Genomic DNA, 9,994 nt, shown 5'->3' with positions numbered 1-9,994 from the left:
TGGCGCAGGATAGAGCAGGATTTAGGGCTGTTGTGCATAGGGTCGCTATGAGTCAGAAATGACTCGACGGCACATAACAACAACAACAACATCACAAAAGTTGTATATCACCCAAAACAGAAACCCAGTAGTCTTTATGTGTTAATTCATCACTCTCCACTGTTCTCAGACCTGGTTCAAAATCTGGAATGGTCTGTGTGAGAGGGTTTTTTGTTTTTCGTTTTTTGGTTGTTGTTTTTTTTTTTACAGATCTATCCAGTCTATATGTTGAGGAAACAATTCAAGAAGTTGGAATGTACGAAGAAAAGTGTGGCAGTAAGATTTGGAAGAGATTCGATACAACCTCTATTATGCACATAATACAACCTTACTTGCTGAAAGTGAAGATTTGAAGCACTTGTTGTAGAAGATCAATGACTACAGCCTTCAATAAGGATTACATCTTAACAATAAGAAAACAAAAATCTTCACCAATTGTCTGAGAGGTAACTTCATGATAGATGGAGAAAAGACTGAAGTTTCCAAGGCTTTACTTGGGACCACAATTGACATTCACAATAATAGCATTCAAGAAAGATAAAGACATGATGCAGTGAGCAATCAAGGATCTAAAATACTAAAGAGCACTATGTCAGCTTAAACACTTAAACACTATGGTATTCCGGTTCACAGGCATGCAAAAGTTGGACACTGAATAAGGAATATATAAACTCCAAAGCCTCAATCTCCAAGACTAAGATAGACTTGAGAAGTTCAAATTCCCTGTCTCTTACATACTTTTGTGTACTGTAGAGCTGGAACGAACACACAGCTGGCCCTCCGGTGGGTTTTCAGAAGCAGTTAATCACATGGAGGAGATTGGTCAGCCTTCTCCTGTGGAGCAGCTGGTGGCCTCAAACCACGTGCCTTCAAGATTAGAGTGCAGCTTCTTGCTACTAGGCCACCAGAGTTCCCTATGTCTCCTACATACTAGTATATAATAGAACTGCTTCTTCATTCCACTCTAATTTCCAAGATTCCCTTGTCCCCCAAGGATGCTACAGATCCCCAGATTTAAGGTAACAGCCTCAGTGAGAGTCAAGTTGGGCAGAGGAAGCACTGAATCATCATTTTGTAACCAACTAGGGTCACTTCCGTTGTGGACAAAGGTAAGACCAGGAGCAAAGTCCTAGTTCAGAAGGCACAATGGAAGTCACTGGTGAGCAGCATGAACATCGGCACAACAGGACACACCGTGGACATGCGGAAAGCAAAAAAGAGACTTGGCAAGTGGAAAGCCTGCTTAACATTTGGATAAGAGTTTACATTGTAAACTAGAAGTGGCTGGAATGTTTTCACTTCAAAGAATCACTGCTTCTGTCATCAGTGAAATAGAAGTTTGTGAAAAATTATGAAGATACAGTGTTACAGTTCTACATCTCTGAGGCATATTGTGAACTTTTAAATGTAGAATACTAGCCAGCTAGTGCTTCTTTACTGGTAAAAGAAAAATAATCAATTCCAGAGGCTCACTATGGGAGTCGAGGTAGAATATCTGACAGTACCTGCTACATAGAGTAAGGAGCCCCGGTGGCACAGTGTGCTATGTGTTGGACTGCTAATGAAAAGGTTGGTAGTTTGAATGCATCAACTGCTCTGAAGGAGAATAATATCCCCTCACCTCCCATAATGATCGCACCGACGGCATTGGGCGGGAGCACACTGAGTGGGATTAGCTTTCTCTGCTGTGTGTGCATGGGATGTATATGGTTGCACATAAGCAGTTTTGCTAAAGCACACTTTCTGCATGAATGGCTCATCTCTACCTTTCATGGAATTACTCAACTTTGAAGGACCTCTTCATATTTTCAATTACTGGACAAAAGAAATTGTTATTGCCTAGCAATGAATGTACTTGATAATTTAAGGTGAGCAGAGGAAGAAAAAGACGTACTCAAAGGGCTGACTCAAGGACCAAAACTCATTTTATTTAAAACAGACCTATTGGATGTGTTTGCTTAAGATGAGGTCGTCTAGGCACAGTGAAGAATTTGAGAGCTCAGCAGAAAAGGACAAAAGAGAAGAAGAAAGGAAGTGGAAAGACAGGTAATTAAATACTGACGCAGATGACGGCCAGCTGGAATTCTCAGAAGACAGTGATAGCTCTAAGAGGGGCTCTCAGGGCGAGAAATGACCAATCCACAAGTGTGTTAAGTTGTTTGCTCTCCTGGAGAACATACTAGCTTAAAACTTGGTGAAAGTGTGCTACACACATGGCCTCATGGCAGTGGTACTTGAGAAAACAGGAAAAGTGTCTAACTGAGGGACATCCTACAAGGTGTGGGGAGTATGGGGCAAGGAGCAGGGGCAAGGTATTAAAACACAGACAATGGACTGAGAACTCAGTAGAGCACAGAACTAGAGAACGCTGGCTCCTCCTTCCATTTTTGTAAGGAATCCTGTGAGCAAAGAACTACCTTGGAGCTCCCACTGCAAGTGAGAAGGACATTTCAGATGTATTATAAAAAGATTTCTTTAAGTAAACGTGTTTAAGTGTTAAAGCATTTGGAGAAATAGAATCATTCAGAAAGTGGCTACTTCAGATTAGAAAAACTTCCAATCTAGGTCTATTTCTTTATAATTATTTGAATTCTAAAGCTCCAATTTACTACCCTAAAATGACAAGTTTTCAATAAATGTTTATTGTTGAGAAAGGAAAGTAAAGTCTAGATATGTTTACAGACTTAGTGTTTATAAAAACTGTATGGTTTTGTTCACACACACCAAGAAATAGTCCCACCAATGGAACAAGGGGACACTGCATGGTTTAAAATCCAGACAGGTGAGTACTGGGATTGTTTCCTTTCTCCATACATATTCAATTTGTATGCTGGTCAAATAGCTTGAGAAACTGGATTATATGAAGAATATGACACATCAGTATTGGAAGGACATTCATCTATAACCTATGTTATACAGATGACACAAACATTTAAAAAAGGCTAGAAAAGTACATAGATAGAAACTCCCAGAAGTTCAAGCAACACTTAGAAGAGGCCTTGGCACCATTGCTGGTTTCAGATGGATCCTGGATGAAAGGGGAAAATACCAGATTGTGTTTTATTCATTTAGACGAATGGTAGCAGCAAGCAAATCGAAATAGGTGTCACATTGGGAAAATATGTTGTCATGAACTTTTTAAAACTGCTAAAGAGCACAGATGTCAGATTAAAGAGAAAGGTGCACCTGACTCAAGCGATGGTATTTTCAATTGCTTAATATACATGTGAAACTTGGACAATGACTAAAGGTGACAGAAAAGAGCAGATGCCTTTGAACTGTGGTATTGGCAAGAGAGTATTGAATATACCATGGATGGCTAGGAAAACAAACATGTTTGTCCTGGAGAGGGTGAAGCCGGGCTGCTCCTTGGAGGCAAGGATTCTGAAGCTTCATCTGACATACTTTGGACATGTTGCAAGGAGGGTCCAGTTCTTGGAGAGGGACATCATGTTTGGGAGGGTGGAGGGATGGTGCAGGAAAGAAGACCCTCCATGAGATGGATTGATTCAGTGACTGGGGTAGTTGGGTGGGGGGTTGTCGGAGATGGTGAGATTGGCGCAGGGTAGGGCAGAGTTTAGGGCTGTTGTACATAGGGTTGCTATGAGTTACAGGTGATTCGACAGCACATAACAACAACAACAACAATAACAAGTGAGTATCCATCCCATGGACTGGGGATACAAATCTACCTCAGAAGACATGGAACTCGAGTTCTCCTTGGAGGCCAAAGATACATCCTTTGGGCCTGCTGTTAGATATTCTGGATATATCAATGACAACAAGGGTTGCTGAGCGTGATAGAGATTGTGAGGATGGTGCAGGAGAGGGTAAAGCGTCAGTATGATGTTCACAGCACTGCTATGCATCACAGTCTACTCAACAGAAACTAAAAACAAGTAACTGCTAATTAACTGTTAGCCACTTTAAAACAAAATAAGGAGAGAAATAAACTTAACACCAATTTGCTCATTTAACCATGGTTCTATAACCAAATTCAGTCGAATGATCAGATCAAAACACAAGTGCATGCATACGGTTCAAAGTATTTAAAATTGCGTTTGTGTGTAGCTAGTGAGACATATCCTCTGATGAGTGAGTGAGCAATATTAATTCATCATCCAAACATAATTTACCTGAGGGCAGAGAACTCAATGCCTAAGACCAGCACAAGAGGCAGTAGCGGTTCATGGGAAAACCTTCACCTTTTGTGGGAGACAGAAGTTTTATTCCTTGTCAAATCACCTGCCTGTTAGTGAAGACGAATGCATTCTTATGATGCTCAGCAGCTTTCAACAGCTTTCAGCCAATCTTTTAGACAAAACTAGCCTAGGAAGAAAGGCATGGCAATCTACTAAAAATAAAAAGCAATGAAAACCCTATGGGTCATAATTGTCTGATACCACTGTACCTGGGTGTCTTCAAGTCAGGGCCCAACTTGGATTCAAATAACAACAAAAATGGAAGGGCATATTACCAAGTAATGACAATGGCCATCATGTCAGGGTGGAGTGATCACGGAGGTCCAGCCATTATACCTCCCCATTTGTATATGATACTATGTTTGCCCTGGACTGCTCAGTTCCTCCACTTAATGTACCTCACTTGGGTTTGTCTTCACCCCCATGAGACTGACATTACACACTTTTAGCAAGAATCCCAAAGAAGTTATGTGTCTTTCTTAATATTGTGTTAATTGTGTAATGAAGAAATGATATTAGAGTGTCATCAATAAAAGCCATGGACAGAAAGTAATGTCTTCTAAATAGTAATTGACAGCAAAAGGAAGAAACAAAACAAAACACCTCTCTATCAAGTAATACCAGGGAAGCAAAAGCTGATGCTAAAAATGAGCTCTACCTTTCCAAGGCAGGTGAGTAAAGGAACAGCCTGAAGCTTCCCACAGGGGAGATGGTTGTTTTTCCATCAGTGCCCCAAATTGAAGGGTAGACTCTGAAGCTAGATGTTGGGACTGTATCATGTATGGACCCAAAGCAGAGCCGGGGTGAAAGTTAATGAGGGGTCAAGAGTCCAGAAAAGTTCCCTTCACAGCCGTGGGTGCAGGGGCCATACATGTGACAGCTGAGACCCCGAATGAGTGGTCTTTGAGGAAGATGCCCATCTCATGTGCTTAGTGAGGGAAAAGGTTAATTTTTCTCCCTGTGTTTGATAAATCATAGACTTTTTAGGACTCTTGCTTCATATGTTGAACATAATAATCTGCTTAATATCTGTTTACTGCAAGAATCAGACATACTGTAATCCTTTTTCAAAATGAACATTAATCCAACTCTGTCTAAAAAAACCCTATACAATTCATTACCATAAGTAATCTCTATTGTACTCTGAGCTTAACCTTCATTTCCCCCCCTAGTTCCATAATCTTGCAAATCCACTGTTGGTGTGTGATTGGCAGCTGGTCTTCACACAACCTCTGCCTCACAAAGACTAAACGAAAAATCCCTGGATAAAAAAATGTCACTTTCCAGGCCACCAATGATTCAACTCTCTGCACTTTGGTAACTTTTGTGCTATTGCAGAAAGGGCTGTTAGCCTCCCAGGGCCTAAATCTGCCCTTTACTCTTGAAATGCTTTGGCTCTATCTGGATGGCAAGTGACCTAAAACTTGATTTAATTTTCTGGCAACAAAAGCATTCACTATTCAAGCACCTCCGATCAAAGCATTAAGTGAAATGGCCATATAAAAGCAAGCAATGCTGAATTGCCACACATTCCTTCACTATCAGCAAGGAACGGGAACAAAATCCCTACCAACAGGACTAATGTGTCTGTCTTCATACTCGAAAGGCATAACTCTTCCAGCCACATTCCATTTGAATCTTACGCTGCCAGTTCATCTATGCAATTGTGTCTGCGGAACGTGTCCTGCAAACTGGATTCCATTGCCGATTTACACTAATGCCCTGGTCAAGTGAGTGATTTGTAGATGCATTTGGCTAAGAAGTCAAACCACATCAGTATAAGATTTCACTCAGATGATTCTCTGACTGAGCTCTTCCTTTTTCACATTTTTTTTAATTGGCTGGGATGCTCAGATTTGCACCATGGAAGTCATGTCAAACAAAGACTAAAACCCTATCATTTTCCACTTGTTTCAGTCTCAGGCAGACTGAACAAACAATGAATGACCACAGCATGAAAGTATAAAGTTCAACCCTCATGCTTTCTTAGGTGCATGTCTGCACTAGGAGCATGGCTGTATTTTCTGATTGATCCTGCCATCCTGGATGGTTGGGAACCCAGGTTTGGGAAGCTACTAGCCTGATCCCTTTGGTCTGATTAATGTCTCTGCTGCTTGGTTCCTGATCTGTAAAAACACCCAAAACCCAACAAAACCTGGTAGAAAACAATTGCTGTCAAGTTGATTCTGACACGGCAATTCCAGGTGTGCAGAGTCCAGAACACTTGATTGTGCGTATGTGAAACCTATACTTGGACTAGGAAGCAGTCCTCAGAACAGAGCAGGGAAATACTGCATTCAAAACCAGGGAAGGAGTGTGTCAGGGATGCATCCTATCTCCATACCTTTTCAATCTCTATGCAGAACAGATCATTCAGTAAACAGGGTTTTATGAGAAGGAATGTGGCATCAGGATTGGAGGTAGACTCAGCAACAACTCACATGATGCAGATGACACAACCTTGCTTCCTGAAACGGAAGAAGACCTGAAGCACTTTGCTGCAAAAGATCAAAGACTATAGTCTTAAATATGGATTGAAACTTAACATCAAGAAGACAAAGATTCTTATCACTGAGCCAACTGATATCTCCATGATAGATGGAGAAGAGATTGAGGTTGCTAACAATTATAGCTTGCTTGGCTCCACATTAACACCAGCAGTCAGGAAATCAAAAGATGAGTCACACTAGGAAAATCTGCAGTCAGGGACCTCTCCAGAGTGCTGAAAAGCAATGATATCAGTCTAGAAACTACAGCGGGCCTAATCCAAGACATGGTCTTTGCAATTACTTACTATGCATCAGAGAGCTGGACAAAGACTAAGGATGACAGTTGTTGTTGTTGTTGTTATGTGTCGTCGAGTCACTTGTGATTCATAGCGACCCTATGTACAACAGCCCTAAGCTCTGCTCTGTCCTGTGCCAATCGTACTATCTCTGACACTCCCATCCCGAAATGAGGATATTAAGGGTATCATCCAGGAAGAGTGCAAACGGTCATTGCAAAGAAAGAAGAGGAAGAAAAGACCAAAATGGATGTCAGAAGAGACTCTGAATATTGCACTGGAGCACAGAGAAGCCAAAGCACAAGGAAGAATTCAAGATACTAAAGAGTTGAATAGAAGATTTCAAAAGGCAGCACAGGAGATAAAGAAAAATATTACAATGAAATGTGCAAGGAGTTGGAGTCAGAAAATCAAAAGGGCCGAACTCGCTCAGCATTTCTTAAGCTCAAGGAACTGAAGAACAGATTCAAACCTAGAGTTGCTGTAATCAAGAATGCTTTGGGCAGAATATTAAATGATCCAGGAAGTATTAAAAGAAGATGGAAGGAATATACTGAGTCATTATATAGAAAGGAATTGGCAGATACAGAGGAATTTAAAGAAATAACATATGAGCAAGAGCCTATGGTGATGAAAGAAGAAGTTCAGGCTGCTTTGAAGGAAATGGCAAAAAATAAGGCTCCAGGAATAGATGGTATGCCAACTGACATATTTCAGTTAACAGATGCTGCCCTGGAAGGATGACAGAAGCAGAATTAATATCTTTCAGCTGTGGTGCTGCAGAAGAGTCTTGAACATATCGTGAACTGCCAAGAAAACAAATAGGTCTGTCCTAGAGAGGGTGAAACCAAGTTTCTCCTTGGAGGCTGGGATTTTGAAGATCTGTTTCACATATTTTGGGCACGAGGCCAGGAGGGATTGGTCCTTGGAGAACATGTTGCTTGGAAGGGTGGAGGGACAGTGCAGGAGAGGAAGACCCCAGATGAGATGGATTGATAGAATGACTGGGACAATGAGGCTTGCTGTGTCAGAATTAGTGACTGACTCAGGACAGGACAAGGTTCAGAGCTGCTGTACATAGGGTTGCTATTGGTTACAGGTAACTCGATGGCACATAACAAAAATAAAAAGAGCAAAACTGCTTCATAGGGTTTCTATAACTATGTGGTGGCTTAGTGGTAAGTAGCTGCACTGCCAAACCAAAGACAAGAAGTTTGGATCTACAAACTGTTCCAGGAGTGAAAGACAAGTAATCTCCTCTTGTGTGATTATCAACCTTTGAAAACCCACTGGTGGGTCAGCTATGAGTTAGTTCTGACTATAGGGCCCGTAACACATGTACATCCTTGGGAAGCAGATTGCCAGCCCTTTCTTCTGAGGCACCAACCTCTTGGCTAGTAGCCATGCACTTGTGTGTATCACCCACACACTCCTATATACTCTTGTATTTTTCTTATGTAATAAACAAACAAACTGATGCAAGTGAAGAATTTACGACAATGGTTTGTATGTAGTACTTAAGATGGTAGCTGCCAGTATTGCTGTTAGGGACCTCTGATGGCATAGCCGATATAGACTTGCACTGCTAGCCTAAAGGCACCAGGTTCAAATCCACCAGCAGCTCTGAAGGAAGAAAAGCTTTCCATGCAATCTGTAGCTTCTGAAAACCTGCTGGAGGATCAGCTATGATTCTGCTTCTAATGCAAAGACAATGTGTCTGGGTATATTTATTGCTATAATATTACTACCTCCATACTGTTTTCTGTTCTAAGATGTAAATCTAAACAGTCTCTCTGCTGGCCTCTCCTCCCTCACTTGTTTCCCTGAAAAGACTACTAACTTTTAAGATTGCTTCAACTTGCTTGAATACATGCTTTATCTGCCTCATTTAGATTTAAGTTATGTGCTGTCTATATGTGCTTTATGAGATTAGGGATTTGAGGGATGGGGCACTAGAAACATTGAGTGACTTGGAAAGAAATGATAATTGTTCCGGCTTTGTATATTCTGAGCAAACACATTCAAGGAAGAAAAGTGGCTCAGAAAAGCCCCAGATCTTAGGAGAAAGCTAGTCAAGAATCTTTAAACAGCCCAGACACTTCTAAAAGGGAGGAATCGATTCATAATTGAAAGTTACTTTAACTCCTTAATTAAAATGGAAAAACCATGCGACTGAATTTGTAATTTCTGTGATGATCACTTGCTAATTTATTTCACAGACGGGATTTGATTGGGCTCCATGGAAGAAATATCAATTCCATTAACTCATCATTTCTTCCATTTGATTAGATAATTTGATTTTGAAATGTTTAATGAAAAATTAGAACTCACTGTTTTGCTGAAACGAAATTATAACAGAAGATAAGCCCAGAAAGTGTTGGTAATGACAATGCAGAAATCAATGCCAACAGCGTACAAATGCAGAGTCAAGTTATCAGATGAAATTTCAACAATGCAAACCAATGAACAAAGTTCTAAGTTTCAGGCCAACAGTAAAATAATTGAACATAGCTTGACAGAGCTGTAGGACATGTGCTTCAAAGGTACATTTTGCAGTTTGCTGCAGTGGAAGCTAGTACAAGCATGAGGACTATAGTCTACACCTGTTTCATAACAAGAGAATTCATGGCCACATTTTCACATTACATAAACTATTAACATAGCAAAAGCTAGTAATATCTTTACATGTTTTAGCACATGGTCCCAAGGAGGGCAAAAGGAAAAGTACTATGCTTTGTCCATAGATTGGTGTTCAACTTTGCCTGGTGATTTAAAATCATTGATAATAAAATATTTTTATGGCTACTTCAGAAAACTCGTCATCACTGATATTGGAGCATAGAACAGAGAAGACACGGTGTCAAAGTTATATATAGAAATCCAGAGCTTTCAAATTCTAAAATTCAATGAAAATATAAATTCACATATTTTAAACATGACAATTCTTGCAGTGCTCTTTGCTCCTGCC

At 40.6% G+C, this 9,994-nt stretch overlaps 1 protein-coding gene across 1 annotated transcript in view; it reads right to left on the bottom strand.

Moving 5' to 3' along the window:
• Window positions 1-5,943, bottom strand: part of LOC102850214 (25-hydroxycholesterol 7-alpha-hydroxylase-like) — a 56,271-nt gene extending 50,328 nt beyond the window's left edge. Inside the window, exon 1 of the mRNA XM_006880527.1 lies at window positions 5,885-5,943. Coding sequence (XP_006880589.1) covers window positions 5,885-5,943 — 59 coding nt within the window. The remainder of the gene's footprint in view (window positions 1-5,884) is intronic.
• Between the last annotated feature and the right edge of the window lie 4,051 nt (window positions 5,944-9,994).

This window comes from Elephantulus edwardii, unplaced genomic scaffold (genome assembly GCF_000299155.1).
Source record: "Elephantulus edwardii isolate Elephantulus edwardi_28Jun2011 unplaced genomic scaffold, EleEdw1.0 scaffold00008, whole genome shotgun sequence".
Taxonomy (NCBI): domain Eukaryota; kingdom Metazoa; phylum Chordata; class Mammalia; order Macroscelidea; family Macroscelididae; genus Elephantulus; species Elephantulus edwardii.
This window is presented reverse-complemented; position numbering and strand designations above follow the sequence as displayed.